Source organism: Talpa occidentalis, unplaced genomic scaffold (assembly GCF_014898055.3).
Source record: "Talpa occidentalis isolate TD23 unplaced genomic scaffold, MPIMG_talOcc4v2.1 talOcc4.6, whole genome shotgun sequence".
In the NCBI taxonomy this organism is placed as follows: Eukaryota; Metazoa; Chordata; class Mammalia; order Eulipotyphla; family Talpidae; genus Talpa; species Talpa occidentalis.
Window position 1 is genome coordinate 136,693,633 of NW_023604972.1, and position 17,268 is coordinate 136,710,900.

General features: G+C 52.0%; 1 protein-coding gene across 2 annotated transcripts in view; it reads left to right on the top strand.

Annotated features, from left to right (window-relative positions):
- The window catches only part of SEMA5A (semaphorin 5A), a 343,026-nt gene that overhangs the window by 115,880 nt on the left and 209,878 nt on the right, over positions 1–17,268 (top strand). The window contains exons 1-2 of one of the 2 annotated variants that reach the window (XM_054687924.1): positions 4,900–5,289; positions 9,701–9,902. In XM_054687924.1, the coding sequence (XP_054543899.1) occupies positions 9,782–9,902 (121 nt within the window). In that variant the 5' untranslated portion in view covers positions 4,900–5,289; positions 9,701–9,781. Of the gene's footprint in view, positions 1–4,899; positions 5,290–9,700; positions 9,903–17,268 lie in introns of those variants that run through there. The other variant, XM_037529538.2, reaches the window with a different exon arrangement.

Below are 17,268 nucleotides of genomic sequence, written 5' to 3' on the forward strand. Positions count from 1 at the left end.
TTGCCGTCGCTTTTCTGCACTCATTTAGGAATTGTTCTTTCATGGACTGATCCACCAGGATGGAGCTCTCAGGGTCTTGCAATCCAGAAGTGAGAACACCGGGGATGGCGCTGGTGTCATCCTTTCCCCAGCCGGGGCGAATCCGCCGAAGAATAAAATAGCGACGGATGGCAGCGCGTCTGCTCCCCCGGCCCCGCATCCCGGGCTAATCATGCCACGCTTGTGGCAGCGAATGCAGAGTCTTCATTGATTTCTTCTGATCTCGCTCCCGGCAGCTGGTCTTCGCGAGCTCACTGGTGGTTTTCCGCAGATGTTTCTGAGAGTCACCATAAGCGCAGCTCAGCAGCCAGAGGACGCGGCGGGCTTCTGCCGTTCCCTGCCCTCCAGCTCCAGCCTCCACCGTGGCTTTTCGGTCACTCTGGTCCTCTAGTCACTCTAGTCTCTAGACCTGGCCCGTGGGCCACCCACAAAGTCAGGCCAAGTCTCAGGGCCCCCAGGGCTTCTATCCTACTGGGTTAAATGGGACATGGACCTGAGTGATTCCCACCCTGGGCTTGGGAGCCGGGGGCTAACCTGCTGGCAGTTCAGTTCTTCTATTGCTTGTGGGGTCCCTTTGAGTCTTGTCCCTGCACCTGTAAAGTAAGAAGAAAGGATAATGCCGGTTTTACTGGTTTATTTCGGGAAAATAAGAGCTGTGTTGGTACGTTACTTAGCCTTTGCAGTTTCTTCTACTTATGATTCTCTGATGAGTGCAACCCTTGTATTTTTTAATTTAGGGAGGATTTCTTATTCTTGTGTTTGATAGACTGACCAAAATATAGCCATCGGTCCTCTTGGGACCCGTTTTTATTTTTTTCCCTAGGCGAAAGATGGTGAGAGATTCAGCTGCGTCCATGTGGACTCAAGGGTCAGGCACAGGGTCGATCCCAAGCAGAGTCCCCAAGCCCCAAGTGAGGACCTCGGTGCTGATCGTCCAGGTGTACCAGCAATCTATTTTCTATAAATTTATCCGTGATATTTCAGATGCTTGTATGTTCACACGAGAATCATGAATTTGAGGAAACCATGAATGCTATGAATTATAATGTCCTCCTTTTGTGTCTTTTGACTTGGCACGTTCCAGGGAATCACAGTGTTCCAGAATAACTTCCCCGAACTCCTGGGGGTTCACATCCATTGTTTGAACCGCCTCCTGCTTTCTGCTCTCGCCCGGGAGACTTCCTCTTTTGAGCCTGTCTGCCTGTACTAATCCCTTCATCCTTTTGACCATTAATTGGAAAATTATGACATTTAGAAAGCACATTTCTCAAAACCATGAGAATCCTTGTTTTGGACCAGATGTTAAGAGAATTTTAATATAGGTATAAAACATCTGTGACAATGAATAGCAGCATCATAGACGAAAAGGCGGCATGAACAGCATTTTAATGGAGGCATAAATATCGTCAAGAGGACGGAGACGCGCAGGCGGGTTGGCATATGGGTTCTGTCCGTCAGTTCATTTCCGAGGTGGTGATGGTTTGTCGACACGAGTCCTGCATCCAGCAGTAGAGATTTTCAGTCTTGGCTGACCACGAGCAGGTGCACAGTGATTGCAGTCCAGGCGATCAAGGCTGTGGTAGATATGAAGGTCCATGGACGGTGGGCCAGGTGGGGCCGAGGGGAAGGTGGAAAGAAAATCAGAGTGGGCCGTTCAGGGGAGAAGCTTCTGCGTGGGGGCTGGAACTGGGGAAACCTGTCAAAATCTAGCAATGCGGGAGAACAGGCGAGTGTGAAGAGGAGGGCGTGGTTCCAGCTCCGGGCAAGGCAGGAGTTGATGGACGTGGGGCAGGGTGACGGCGGGCCTTGGGAAGACAAAGGAGCAGGAATGGTGGGGAGTCCTTGGACTCAGATTTGGATTAGGGTGTCTGAGCGATCAGGGGTGCTGATCCGGGGAGGGAGTAGGCGCAGAGCAGAGGGTTGGGAAGGGCAGAAGGTGAGGCCACCTTTCAGTGAGGTGCCCCTGGCTGATCCAAGAAAGGTGAGTCTTTGGACTGATGGGTCTGGGTTTTACGTGCAGGTTTCGGGGAGAGGTGTAGGTTTGGGAGTCACCAAAGCATGGGGATTCATGTGAGTTTGAGAGTGTGCAGACTGAGGAGAAATGGACATTCAGGGGTGTGGGGTGCTCCTTCTTGCAAAGGGGAGTGCAGGGGTAAGAGCTCTGGAGACCGTAGGAGCCAGAGAGATGGGGTGTCTGGGAAACAGGCCAGAGGGGTGCTGGGGATTCCCAGGAGAAAGGGTCAGGAGCACAAACACCACAGCCGTCCAGGGCTGGCTCGGGGTCGGGCCATCTGTGGGCAGCGGCGGCCTTGGCTAGAGAATACACTGGACGGGAAGCCTGTTCTCCCCCCTGCACGCACGCTTGTAGCACGTTGACATCGCTCCCCATCCCCCTTCTGGAGGGAGAGCAGGAAGGCGCCTGCAAGTCCTGCCTCTCTTGACTGAAGTCCTGCCATCCAGAGCCATCTCGCCCCGGGAGAGTCATTTATAACGTGGTTATTCTACCCTGTCCATACGCGTTTGCCTGAGGAGAGGCCCTGGAAAATCCTTTAGAAACTGTCACTGTAGCTCCGTTGCCTCGGAGGGACCCGTTCTTGATGTGTTTTTCCTTTCTGTCTGTCGTCGGAAGGCCTCTTGCTGGCTTAGCTAACCTAAGAGTGGATCGACTGAACTTCACTTCCTTTTAAAACCTGCTGACAGATAAAATTAATATCGCCTTTGTGTAAATAATAATTTTATCTAATGGACTTCATTTATTTTTATGGTTCCTCCAGGCAATCTGGAGCTAAACAAGGGGAAAAAGGCAAAAGTGTAATAACAATTCCCTTTGAAGAGAGATATAAAAGAAGGTCACTGGAGCCGAACCATTATTGAAATGTATAAAATAGTTTAATGTTTGCTTTTTCCCATTTTATACCGTGAGGTCATTTATACAGCCATAAAATTGCGTCTCATCGCGGTGGGGATCTGATGAAATTCTGCGAGTAGGGAGGCCCACCGCTCCTTCGCTCCCTGAAGGCGGCACCCCCAGCGCCTGTACTTCAGGGCAGGCCGTGTTTTCATTAACACGTTGAAAATGTTTGACCAGCTCATAGATGTTAAACCTCTTCTGGCTGGAGATTAGCTGTCAGGGCACCTGGGTTAAAATACTAAGAGATGGATCCACACTTTGCGGAAATGTAGGCAAAAATTGACGACGGAAGCTGTTCCATGGACACCCTCGCTCAGACGTTAACAAGGAAGCCCTAATTCACTTCATTTCCTAAGGAATAAAACGTTCGGTTGCTGTTTTTGAGAAAAGGTTAGCAGAGTGTATTTACTTGAGCACCGTGCATTGACTTAAATGTATTGTTTTATTGATTCTTCATTTAATGCCATTCCCTGCTCGCTGCCGTCGGGGCTGAGCGGGAACGACTTAGAGGAGGGGCTTCTTCCACCTGGAACGCCGTGGAGCTGATGCTCCTGCATCTTTTATTCTTGCTCCTTTCTTTTTTCCTTTTGCATGGAAGAGCTGGGGTGCAGGCCAGAAGCGCAGGGGGATAAGAGGATTCACCAGAGACAGAGTGGGGAGCAGAACAGGTGAATGGACTGAACTGCTGCACTTTGTGGGTCACCTCCCTGGCCGGGGATCGAACTCAAGCTATAGCGGCGACAGCCTGAGACTCAACCCCTAGGCAACCAGGGAGGTCCTCCTGCTCCTTTTGAACAGCGTACCTTGAACCCCTTCAGAAGCCAACTTCTCTCTGCTTTCCCCATTAAATGGGAATTCCTCCTTTTTCTGGGTACGTAAGACTCAAAACGTCTATTTGATACTTACCAAAAGATAGATTTTTACTTGCTTGAGTATTCTAAGCTGGGTTAAAATTATATAAAGTAGCCCCAAATTTTTCAGAAACATGTAAAAATTGACAACGCACTATGTTCAGTGAGCACCCCGACTCTGTCCTTCTGCTCCCCATGTCGGAGGGGGGTCCCTTGCCGGCAGGTGGGTCAGTGATGTCCCCTCGGACATCCTGTGGTGTCCCCCATCCTGTTTCCATCCTTCGGCTTCTCCCCTCCTGATTGGCTCCGGGGACACAGCTGTGTACCTGGGATGAGTCAGTCTGTCCGTCCGTCCTGTGGTCACGGAGTGGCGTCACCAGTGAGAGCCGAGTGGTCACGGGGTGCCGGGTCCGCATGGGCACAGAGCGCCAGGGCAGGTTGGCCGTTCTCCCCTCACCTGACCCACCTGTAAGACCCCAAGCGAGAGACACTGTGGACTTTGCTCTCCCCTTTTACCTCTCACATTCAGGGGGTTCTTGACTCAATTCCTGTCTGACATGGGGGAGTAAGCCACCCCTCCATGGTGCCTGCTCCATGGCGAGGGGCGAGGCCCTCGGTGCCAGGGAGAGCGACTGTGACGTGGTTTCTGGTTGGTGCCCGCCCGGCTCAGCGGGCGGGAACATACGCCTGGGCCCCTACCTAGGAGGCCAGCCCGTGCTCGCTGGGCATAAGAAGGGGGACTCGGGCTTAGACACAGGGCAGGCTGCGGGGCTCGGCGTGCAGCCCTTGACGGGAGGCCGCCCGGGTCTGGTGCCGCGGGGCTCCCTGGCCAGCGTGTCCGGGACGGGCGCCCCGGGAGCAGCAGCGGGTGGCAGCCCTGGCTTGCTGGGGGGTGGCCCCGACAGGTGTGGGGCGGTGGCATCAGCATGAGTGTCAGGGCCCCCTGAGGACCCCAGCTGGGCCGGTGGGGGTGGGGGGCAGAGGGAAGCCCTGGCAGCAGGAGGAGGGGGTGCTGTCCAGAGAGCTGGCTGCCGCGCCGCGTGTTTTCCTTGGAAACAGCAGAGAACTCCGCGGAGTTCCACGGGGCAGGGCTGTTTGCCTGGCAGCCGCTGCCAATTGGGCAAGAGACGCCACCCTTGGCTGTGCCAGGGAGTGCGGGGAGGGGACCAGGCGGCAGCTGGCTTGGGCGGTGGAAGGATGCCCCGTGCTCTGCAGTGAGGCCGAGACTGGTCTCTGGGTGAGCGGTGCAGGAGCCCGAGGATGAAATCCCGAGACAAAAAGCTCAAACACAAAAGTCTCTCCGGAGGGCTGCCCCCTTCTCCTGCAAAGCCTGGCGCTTCTGATGCTCCGCGGACAAGTTTGCATGACTGACGACGGGCTCCTTGCAGCAGCCTCCTGCCGCCTGGGCTTCAGTCCTGCAAACTAAGGACAGCTCCCCGCTGGCTCCCCCGGAGGGCCTCTCCTGCACCCGTCCGGAGGAGGCCACAGGTAGGGGCGGAGGGAGGGAAAGGGCAGGGAGAGAGGGCTTCTTGAACTCTGAACTGTGCCCCCAGGTTTGCCCACTTCCACCCTTCCGGCAGGGCAGAGGCGCAGCAGAGCCCCAGCCTCCCCTGTGAAGAGGCACAGCCACCCGACTGGGGAGCTGTTGTTATTAATGACGGGCCAGACGTTGTTCCCTGAACAAAAGTTCTTGTGTAAGCTTTTATTTCTTTTATTTCTTTTTTATCTGACAATATTTTTTTTTTCACTAAAAGGAACAGTTTATTTCTGTTCCCCAAAGCCTATTCACTGGCGGTGCGGGTGGGAGCAGGAATGTTATTTATTGCAAAGACACTTATACACAGAGTTCTGCTTATTTCTGTTGTGCTGATGGAGAGACCCTCCCACATCAGGAAACTGAAAGGAAGTTTTCAGGGGTTTTGAAGTCAATACCACCTAAGTTCTTCTATTTTGTAGCTCAGATTGGTCTCTTGTGACAGAGCTTCCTATGGGCAAAATTGTTTGTTTAGTATCGGTTCCCCCAATATATTTTTAATTTTCCAGAAGTGGTTAATTATAATTTTCCATGATAATTAACGTGACTTCCATGTTCATTGAAATTTTGCTGAAATAACTCAATACAAATTCGGTTGGGTGATTTATATATGCATATTTTTAAAGTAATCCTCCAAGTCATGATTGCTTATTGTGTTTCTAAGGAGGGAGAGGCATTTTGAGAATACAAAGCAGAGCATCTCAACCAGAGTGGCTTGGCCATGTTGGGAGGCAGTTTCTGTTGGCATCAGTGTGGGGTGGGGTTTCCTCGGTGGTGTGATGTGCGGGAGCCCGGGGGGGGGGGGTGCTGGTAAATGCGCAGACATCTCCTAGAACAAGGAATGATCTGACTGCAAAAGTCAACAGTGCTGAGACCAAGCACTATGAGCCCTGCCATCAGTATGCCTCCCCTACGCTAACGGGGGTGGGATGGGGAGCTCAATGGAAGGTGGGGTTGCGCTCCCACGAGGCAGGATCTGCTATTTAGAGCCGAGTCTATTTGGAGTCAAAGACTATTCCAGGAGCTTGTGCGCCTGGGAGGATGCGCCGAGAAGCCCACTCTCGAATAAAGACGTGCATGTCCGCCCTGGCACGGACCTGATGACTGTTTATAGCTGCTTTATTTTAAGAAAAAAGGCAACATGTTATCGTCTGAAAATTATAAACTTGAAAATCACCTGTTAGGAGTCAGTGCACTTCCCTTAGCTTAACCTGGCCACCGTGTAATTTCGTGTCATCACAAGCCAACGTTCCATTATGAGCATCTTCTTCCTTGACACGGCATTTCCTTCCACCCCTGCCTCCCACCCCCGGGGAAAGACTATCTTGGGTGCCTGCATTATTTTTCTTTCTCCACCTCTGCTTCGGAGGCAGAGTCATCGGGCTGGGACGAGAGTAGGTGGCGATTGTAAAGCGTGGTCATGCCACGTGGCAGTGGGTCCTCCTTTCACAGATGACAGAAGGTTTGATGGGGGCTGGTGCCTGGCACTTTGCAAAACTATGTGCAAGACAAGAATTTGCTCTCGGTGCCTGGTTGACATGAGCTGGGTCTGGGAGCTCGGCGGGGTGGTCCCCATCCATCTCTCGGACCCTCTCTGTGGGGGTCCCTGAGTCAGAACTGCCGCTCTGGGCCCCCTTGGGGACCGGCACGCTGAGCGCCTGGTGTCACGTCTGCCTCGGAGCAGCTCTCACCGAGGACTTATCGTTGCTCTCGTTAGCTTCCCGTGTTACTTTTCCCACTGCTGACTTGTCGTACTGTGAGGTTGGGCTAACCCCCCTGCAGCCTTCCCCAGTTGGATGCGTGAGGACACTGCAGATCTCTTTGGTCAGAACAGAACTGAATTACGTGTAAGTCACCTCTCGCCCTGCGCTGGAGATGCTGCGTGATGAAATTCCACGTCTCGCGTCTGCGTCTCCGGTCAGAAGGACAAGAAAGATGGGCTTCCTTGCATCACCTAACGGCTCCCCACCTCAGTGTCTTCTGGATCTGCTTCCATCCGACACCTCCCCTACAATCGCTTCTCCACTCACTGTTTCTCTTCAGGAAGCCACAGGGAATGATGTTTTCTCTACCCTGGATCGTTCCTAACTTCGTCCTTTCAGTGCTTATCGGGTATCACTGAATCTTCTCTGCCGCCTCCCACTCAAGGGCTGTGGGGTCTCCCCCATTCTGGCTCCATTGTCCCCATCTTGGTTGCTTGTTACCTGGAATCTGTCTCCTGTTCTGCTGAAACTGTCCCCCCGGGTTGGTCATTGGCTCTGACCACCAAAGCTAGTGGTCACGGCTCTGCCTGGGGGGTGCCAGTGGCCAGACTTGTGTGTAAAGGTGTTCTTCCTAAACTTGGACCTAACGCGCCCCACATGGCCATGCTGACACTCCCTCTCTGTCCCCCTCTGTCATCTTTGTGTGGTGACTTTTTAAATAGCAACATCTGAACAAACATTTCTCTTTAGCTGTGTTTTCCCCTGGTGAATCTTAAACTTAACTCGTGGTCTTAATCCTTCCAGATAGTCTACACTGTCTCTGAATTCTTTGCTTCTGAGCACTGATGCTGGATTCTCAACACTCTGCTGCTTTGTTCACTATTATCATTTTAAGCCCAACATGCACAAAAGCAAATATTCATATTCTCGTCTCAACAGAACTTTTCTGTGGATTATTGCGCGTAAATAAGCAACGTTAGTGTCCTTGAAGTCTCTGTGTAGTTGACCTCGGGTCCATCCTTGCCTCCTTGCTGTCTGCTCCCCCACTGGGCAGGCTTGCACCATAGCCGGTCTGTTATGTCACGGCCACGCTATGATGCCTGTCCGCTGGGGGCAGGAATCGGCGAGGGCCCTCTGGGCGCCTGCTCTGCTCTGAGGATACTTACTGGTCACCCAGTGGATTTCAGCTTTGTTCTCATAGCAGGTTCTGGGCAGGGACAGCTGGCAGCCTGGACTCGTGAGAAATGTCACCAGGAGGACCCCCATGGCGTCTCTGACATGGCTGTCCCGAGGTGTCACCCTTCCAACCTGGTGTCTCAGTGCCCGGGAACTCGTCCTGAGAGAGAGGATGCAGGTCTGGGCTTGGAAACCACCGCCCATCGCTGCTGTTGTTTCTGGGAGAGCCGCGCTGTCACCTGGCAACTCCGCTGGAGAGAGGGGCATAGACCCGCCTTCCAAAGGGAGGCCTTTCAGCAGCCATATCTCCCTTGCGTGATTGTATTGATGGGCTGAATTTCTAGTCCCGCTGTCACTGCCTGAAGTCTCCCCTTCTCTTACGTCTCTTCTGAGCACTCCCTGGCGCGTCAAATGGGCTTCTCCACCCCTGTGCGCCCACCACCCAGCGTCCTGTGTGTGCCGTGCTGAGAACAGTCGTGGATATGTTTCCTCTGATAATCGGATACGGTAGCCTGTCGCCTAACACAGAGATGTTGGGCCTTTGTCTAGTTTGTCCCCAAATCTCAACCCACCTGCTCCCTGAGCTGCTCCTGTTACGGCCCCCGGGGTCTGGGCCGAGTGCAGTGAACGGTTGCCGGCGCCTTCCTCAGGCCCGGCCAGCCCGTCTTCTGGTCCCCTGCCCTGGGCTGGAATGTGCTTCCAGGAACCGCCGTCCGTCCTTAAAATCCTCTTTGTCCTCCAGGGCTGAACGCAGAGAGGAGCTCGGCTGCGGCCCGTCCTGTTCCCTTGAAACGGCGCTGTTCTCTCCGAGCCCCGCGCCTCTCCTGCTGCTTTTGATGGTTTCTAACAGCTTGCATTATAGTTATTTTTACAAGTCTATCTTATTTAAAATGTATTGATTTCTTCAATTATTCATAATCTTGAAAATCTCATAGGTCCCAGCACAGTAGTTTCGTTCCACCTAGTAGGTGCCCAGCGTGGGTTTGTCTGATTCACACTTGACCTCTAGACAGAAGTTTTGCAGGCAAGTCACCTGTGCATTTCGAAGGACAAATTCACGGAATATGGACATTTTTAAGAGTTGGACTGCATCACATTATTTGGTTTGTTCGTGAAAGACAGTGACCGCGCCCTACTGAGCAGTGTGTTTAGGAACGGGACCCCTCGCGTTTCCAGATAAAGTCTGTATTTGATGGTGGACAAGACGATGGGTTGACGCAAAACCAATCCATAGCTGTAGCTCTCAAGCCTCATTCTTTAGGTGTGACTTGGTAGAGACTAATGGGAAAACTTCTCCAATCAATGGGTGATTGCATAAAATTTTGGGGCTAAAGAGGTCTCTATGGAGGTGAACACACATGCACGCACCTGAAATGTCACCGAGAAAAGGGGTGTTATCTAGGCCTTCTTACTTTTATTTTTATGTGAGTGACAGCCTTCATCAAAAGCACAGCTGAGCGCCTGCTCACTTGAGTGTTCTCTTCAGTGTGTTCCAGGCACTTTCCCCACATGACCGGAAGACGAGCCTCTGCTTAGAAGACCAGCCCGAGTCCCAGCCTGCGCCGCCATGAAGGGGCCCTGCCTCCTGGCGTGGCTCTTCTGCAGCCTGGGGTGCTGGGGCCTCGCCCAGCCGGCCCCCGACGCGTCCCAGTGCCAGCGCGCGGAGCACCCGGTCGTTTCCTACAAAGGTGAGGGGCGGGCGGCGGGGGTGGCTGTGGTCAAGGAGGGGGCGCTGCCCTGCTTGTTGCTTGTTGCTCAGCGGCTCCTTGCTCGAGACCCTCTTTAAAATAAGAGCAAGAATGCAAACTCCTCCATCCAAGAATTTCATACCCAGAAACAGATCCCTCTGTCAAGAAGAATCCAAGATCAGAGTCCTCAGGAATAGAAAATCCCACCTTCCTGAGCCGGGGCTGCCGTCCCCAGGCGCGAAAAGCGGGGAATGAAAGTGGAACCCACAGAAATAACAACAAAATCAATTATACGAAACCAAAAAGTCTCCACTTTGGCATTTCCCAGCAAAGCCTTGGTCTTCACAGAGAACTTACTCTTTGCGTCTGGCCTTGCATGGTGGACAGAGTTGGTTTAGTGTCTCAGCTGCCTCGTGGATCTGCAGGATTAGCCCACGAGAATGTCTGTCCCTCCACTAGTCATTCACTCATCTAGTTATTTGGGTTCTTCCCACCCCAGGCACTGTGAGCATTCAGATGGCAAATAAATGAGTCTCTGTCTTCAAGGGACGTACACTTACATTACCAAGCTACGTAAAATCAATCAGACCTTGTATTTTAATAATTCTTTCCATAGAAACTTTTATGTTTTATTACTTTTTCAACTCTGTATCATGAAAACCTTTATAAACAGAAGTAAATTAGTCTAAGGCACACTCCGTCCTCACTTTTATTAATTCACAACTCATCTTTTATCACTCAATCCCCACCCCCGCACCAACATAGCCAATGCATTACTTGGAAGAAAACACAGGAAAACATATAATTTTTATCTGTCATATTTGCGTTCATGACTACTGTCACAGATAAGGATCCACAATACCATTATCACACCAAGCAAATAAACAAAGCAGCTTCCTAAAATCCATGTCTAGGGAGTATTTCGAGACCCTTTAGTCTCCTAGACTCTGAGGCTGTTCTTGTAAACACTAAGTCCGGAGCTAACGTGAGCTGCAGACGTGTGATTGGTTGCTTTCCTTTTCGCTCTTGCTCATCTTTCACTGTTCTGTTGTTCTTCATCTTGCAAACTGGGTTTTAAAGGAACCCTGAGTTCTTGATGCTGTCGAGTTTCCCGTAGTCTGGATTTTGAGAGGTTCCCACTGGTGTCTTTCGAATGTTCTTCTGTCCTGAGCTTTCCTGGCCCTTCCTCGCGCTATAGAGAGGCTCCTGAGGTCCTGGATGAATCCTTTCGTCACTGCATCTCACGGGCAGGACCGTGTCCTTCCTTTCAGAGACAGGGCGCTGCTGATCCCTGCCCGCACCACCGATTCCAGTTTGGGTGCTGGCCTGGGGTTCTCTATTTTATTTTCCTCTCTTCCTTTAATGGCTAGAATGTTTATATATCAAGGAACTGTTCCTCATCCGCTATTTGAAAATTCTTCCCTCCCATCTACTAGTTTTTATTTTTGTTAGGAAATGGTTAGTTGGTTCTAACACTATCCAAAAGCGACAAATAAGATGCTCTGTTTGATTTTTGTGTTTCAGTCTTACCTTGATTGCTAGGACCACTGTTAGTGCCTAAATGCAAATACTTGATGTATTTCAATCAATTGCTGCTCATAGGAGCGAGGTGGTCTCATTCCTGGCTGGTGGGAGCCTCCAAAGCTTTGCCACGGTGCCAGCTGTCTTGGTGCGTGCTGACTCCCGGGAGGGCAAGATGCCCCTGACTCCTCTACCTGTTTCCAATTGTAGACTCTGAGAATTAACCGTCTTTAATGGAGCTGACAGTGGGGTTCTCCCAGCTACATGTTTGCAGACAGAACGAAGAAAAGCATTTTTAAATCTGCTCTCTGAGTTCCTCCAGATACTCCGGGGCATCTCCGGAACTCTGGCGTCTTTCTTAACACTCCCCCCACCGTCTTAGGCCTATGGATTTTTCTTCCACATGCAGAATCCTCAGGACATGAGAATTCCTTCGTCCTTTCCTGAAATACACAATCATTTCAGAATATCCATTTCATGCAACTCCAGTCACTTTCGACTATCGAAAACCCCTCAAGATGATTTTCCTTGTCTCGTAGCCCTAGAGTATATATTTTATTGGGAAATTAAAGCAAAATGACTGCTCTTTGATGTCACTTCTTTTTATGTGATTATGCTAGCAACACAAAACCCAGTTGATTTCTTTTGTTTCATTTTACTTTTGAGTTTTAGAGATTTTAAAATTTGCATTATACCATTATACAGTGTTTCAAAGTCAAATGAATAAAAAGGGGTGTGCAGAGAAATTGCTTTCGTCCCTTGCTATCTGCTCCCCCTTCTCCCATCCGCGTTGAGCTAACCTTTGACTTGTATTGAATGAAGTGTGCTCCTTTCTGATATAGACCGAGATATGCATACATGTGCGTGTATGTTCATGCCCTCCTTTCTTAGATAAAGGTTGTCAAATATGCAGGCCGTTCCCTGGCTAGCTCGTTTTGAGGTTGTGATGTTCTCTGGAGTCTTCTCCCTAGACTTTCAGGTTTCTGGCCACATTGATCTCCCGAGGAGCCAAGGCCACCCCTCTACCCTTCTGGGGTGGTTGGGGTCATTCCCATCGTTTGCCATCACAGATAGTGTTACGATGAGTCGCACCTTTCAGTAGTTTTGCGAGGCTGCCGTTGTGCTGGGGGAGAGTCCTTGGGATGGCCGGAAGCTTCTGTGGTGCCTGCTTCCCTTTTGTGGGGTTGAGCCTTTGTGTCCTCGTGGCTCTGGATGCAAGTCCCTGTGACCCCAGCCTCTCTAGCAGGATGCACGGTCAGGCTTGGGGAGCTGAGCCAATCTCAGAGCTCCCAAATGGCATCTCAGCATATTTTCAATTTGAATATTTTAAATTTGGATGAACACTCACCGAACATCTAATAGGTGCCCACGGTGAGGAGGGTCTGTGCCAAAGGTGGAGGAGATACAGACAGAAAAGGCCTTCCCTAGTAAGGGTTTTTGGTACTTTAAGATTTTACACCAACATTCTCGAAGAGTCCTACCGGGTGTTGCTGGGTGCCTCAGGAGCAGCCTGGGCTGTAGGAGAGGGTTGAGGAAGGCAAGGCAGTGCTGGAGCTGGGGCCCAGGGAGTGGGTGAAAGGTGTCTATGAAACTCGCAAAGATGAGGTGGGGAGGAAAAAGGAGAAATAGTCTCAGCCCCGAGGGGAGGAAGGCGACACAGCAGGTCCTGGCAGGTGTCACCTGAGTGAGTCACGAGATGCTTCTGTCCCTGCAGAGGATGGTGCAGGCAGAGGACACAAAGGTGGTGAATGAGGGTTCTGCGACTCATGGCCTGGAAAGTTCCCCAACTATTGGGATGGGTTCAGCTTGGAGGGCAGCAAGATGGCGGCCCCTCCAGGCTGCCGCTGGCATCAAAGGGAGCAGTAGAAAGGAACGCACGAGAGATGGCAGCAGAAATGTAAAGAACTGAGTGATTCTAGACACCGGCAAGAGGTAGCGTTGAGGAGGCACAGTGCGTAGGGCAGGAGGAGGCACTCAGTGTGTGATTCCACATCTTGGCTGTATGGAGGAGAGACAGGGTGGCGGCATGGGTGCAGACAGCCTCGCTGGGCTCCTCACCACCATCAAACGGAATCAGCTAGTTATAGGCGAGGCCTTGCGGGAGCGAGCGGGGAGAGCTTGCAACAGGAGGTGGCCTCAGCGTGTCCCATGAGGCAGCGCCCTAGGCAGCTGCTGTCAGAAAGCCGCAGTGACAGGCTCATCCTGCCCTCCCAGATGCTCCTGGTCTAGCACTGAGAGTCCCCGGTTCTGGGGAAACCATGAAGGTGGTCACCCTCCTGGAAATTCTGCGTGTATCAGGCTCTTAGTGCTGCTGAAGTAAAATGCCACAAACTGAATGACTTTCAACAACTCACATGTCTTCTCTACTTCTGGGAGCTAGAGGTTCAACATGGCGGTGTGGGCAGCAGGTTCTGGCAGGTGCCATGTTCTCCCTGAAGGCGCTGCAGAAAGAAGCTTTGCCTCTTCTTAGCTTCCGAGGGTTGGCACAACCCTTGGGGTCCTGGCCTTGGAGATACACCCTCCCCGCCCTGCCGCCTGGCCTTCCTTCCGCGTGTCTGTGCCGTTTCGTGCAAGGACAAATAGTCGAAATGGATTTAGGGCCCAGACTATTCCAGTGTGGCTGCATCTTCGTTGCAAAGACCCTATTTCCAAATAAGGTCACATTCACAGGTATCTGAGCTGAGGATGTCCACGTAGCTTTTGGGGGGACACGATGGGACCCAAAGTAAATGGAATTGACCCCAGCAGTTTCAGGCGGGGCGGAGGGAAGGGACTAGATGGCGGAGGGGTGAAAATGAGGTGGAGAAACAAGTGCACTTCCCTGCCAGCAGGGACGTGAGGACCCAGGACAGCTTTTCAGAGAACAATCCGGCATCATCCCTACATGTGGATGGGAAGGAGCCAGGGGAAGAAGGACGAGGAGGGAGAGAGGGGAGAGCATTGTTCGGGCTGCCTGGGCTGTGGGAGGGGAGAGGATATGGAGCACAGGTGGGGGATTAGCTTCCAGGAAGCAGGCCCACCTCCAGGGCACCCAGAGTGGGGGGAGGGCACCCAGGAAAGGTGGTGGGTGGGTGGCAGGAAGGGGAGGGGGTTCTGAGATGGTCCATCTTGGCTGAGAAGGGGCCTGGCCACAGGCCAGGGGTCCCGGGACTGTCAGGGAGCAGGGAAGGGGGAAGTGTTTCTCCGAAAAAGGCAGGAGACCAGGGATCAAAAGCACAGCACAGAGGTTCCTGGCTGTCAGGAGCTCAGTCAGACCCTAAAGGGCTCAGGTTACACTGACCAGACAGCCTCTGCTACCCCTGGGCAGGCCTCTCCAAGAAAGATGGAAAGAGTAGGATGAAACACTGATCAGGGAGAAATTAAGGCGCGATGAGGAATCTTGACTTTTAAAATCTTGATTTCTGGGAACATTAAAAATTGCCTAATTTAGTCTTAGACTCTGGAGACCCTTGCACGAGAGGCTATTAATGCGCTGGATCTGATGTCCCGGTAATGTCAGCGCAGAACAAAGGTTTTATGGAAGCTGTGATTCAGGGTACCTGGCTGGGCAGAAGATGCTGGCGGGTGGTTTTTTTCCCAGCTTTGGTAAAATATTTGCCGCTGCGGCTCCTCTTCTGTTAGCGAGTTCATCGCTCAACATGCTGGCACAGCTTGCTGTGTTTGCAAGGTTACTCCCTTGACTGCACCTTCTGGAATATTTATCCCTGAGTGCGCATTGCCCAGGAAAACACCCTGACCCATTACTGCGGCTCCATTCACGTCATGCCCTTGTCATTTGCTTAAATGTCTGCTCCATAAAGAGAGAAAAAACCAGCTCCCCTGCATGACAGCGTGTTTCCCAGCGTGCTCACTGCGCCTCACACCATCTCTGAAATGAGTTTTAAATGTTTAATGTCCACGTAAGGCGATAGTGCCCTATTCTGCCTTTGTTTGTTTATTGATTAAGGTTTACCCAGCATGCTTGCTGTGGAGCGAGCAAGCTCCTGTTGTAGGAATTGGTTTTGGGGGAGTTATGCACAGGGGAGACCCTGTGGGTGGAGGCATTCCACGCTCTGGCTGTCTTTCCCTGGAGTCTCCCTCCACAACTAATCTGGAGTGTGAACTGTGTTCCGGTGCCTCGGGCGAGTCCTGTCTGCAGATTCAGGCAGGGGACCATTCACCCACTCTCAGGTCCTGTGAGTGAGACCTCTAAACCCTTGGTAACTTCTTCCCTGAGGACACTCTGATAGGCCTGAGGAAGGCTTGGAGATCATAGGAGAGCTGTGGACCTGCCTGGAGGGTTAGCGCCACTGGACACAGATCTTGGCTAAGGCATGAGGAGAGGAAATGGGTCCCAGCAGGGCTGTCCCTGCACTTGGGCTGGGAATGGCCCTTGGCCCTCGTGTGCAATAGCTGCCCCTACCCCCAGGGAAACCGTAGTTCGTCAAAACAACCTTGACCGAAAGGGCCCAATGCAGGATTTTATTTATTGATTTATTTTATTTTTTAATGTTTTAAATATTTATTTATACAAGCACTGGGTACAGTCAGAAGCGCGGGAGGGTGAGAGAATTCACCAGAGCCAGAGCGGGGAGCAGAACAGGCAGAAGGACCGAAGTACACTGCTGAGGGGAGCAGCGGGCGGCAGGAGAGGTCTGCGCGCCATGTGGGACCCTCGCTGGCAGCCAGGGATCGAACCGGGGCTGCAGAGGCTGCGGGCAGCTTTGCAGCCCAGCGCTCCACCGCTGAGCCACCAGGGGAGGCCCCCAATGCAGGGTTTTAACCTCGGGTTCTCTTCTCACGCCACAGCTGTGTGAGCATTTTGCACAGATGCTAGATTTTTCTTCCCAATCGTGTACTGACCTCGCATTGCGTTCTAAGCATCTATTTGTCAGAAGTGATGACAAGGACAGTTGACATGTCTTGAAACTCTCTCTTGCCTCTTTTTCATGGGAACTTTCTGGAGGCGCCAGCCCCTTTCCACTGCTGACAGACCCCAGCGCTCTCTGCAGGCATCTGCTGTTGCCCGGCCGCCTGCCTCCTACCCTGACTTCCTGACTGTTCCTTGACTCTCACCTGCCAGCTTTGGCAGAGTCTGGGCAGCCTCAGTCACCCTCCCAGGCATGGTGAACTGTGACTTTAGGAGCTCAAGGATGGGGACCCTGGGAGGGAGCCAAGGGATCATTTCTGTGCCCATGCCTCCAAAGGTGTCCCCCAGCCCCATGAGTGCTCACTGCTTCCAGGGGCTCCACCTGGATCCTGTGGCTCGTCCCAGGCTCCATGCACACCCCAAGGCTCCGTGCACTGTCCGTGTCTCCATGTAGACCATCACTTGTTGCAAGTCCTACTTCTGCAAGCGAGTCCCACAAGCCCATGAGCGACCCACAGCTCTGCACTCCCAGCCTGGCCGGGCTCCCTGCCCGCCCTCACAGCTCCTTGCTCTCGCTGGATTTTGATTGTCTGGTGTCTGATGCCCCTAGAAGCCCAGGCCCTGCCTGGGTTTCATCTCTTCTCTAGGATCCCGAGCTCCCACACTGCAGAAGGGGCTGTAGCAGACCATTTTAGCGTCCCTGTAAGATTTCAGAGTCTCTGCATACATAACCCTTGATTAAAATTGCTTTTGGTATTTCTCCCTGTTCATCGAGTCTCAGATTTGTCATTTGACCTTAATAAATCATACATGTGTGCGATTGCATAACAGTGGCCTACTTTCCCCATGGAGGAATTAGGAAAATTTATTTTAATTAAAAATAGATTGCATGAAATTCATTTTAATGTTTAGTTTTAATATTTTCCTATGAATCTGATTAAAGTGTAGAAAGGCACTGGTAATTGTTGGAAACTGTCTTGAACGCAACCCTTTTCT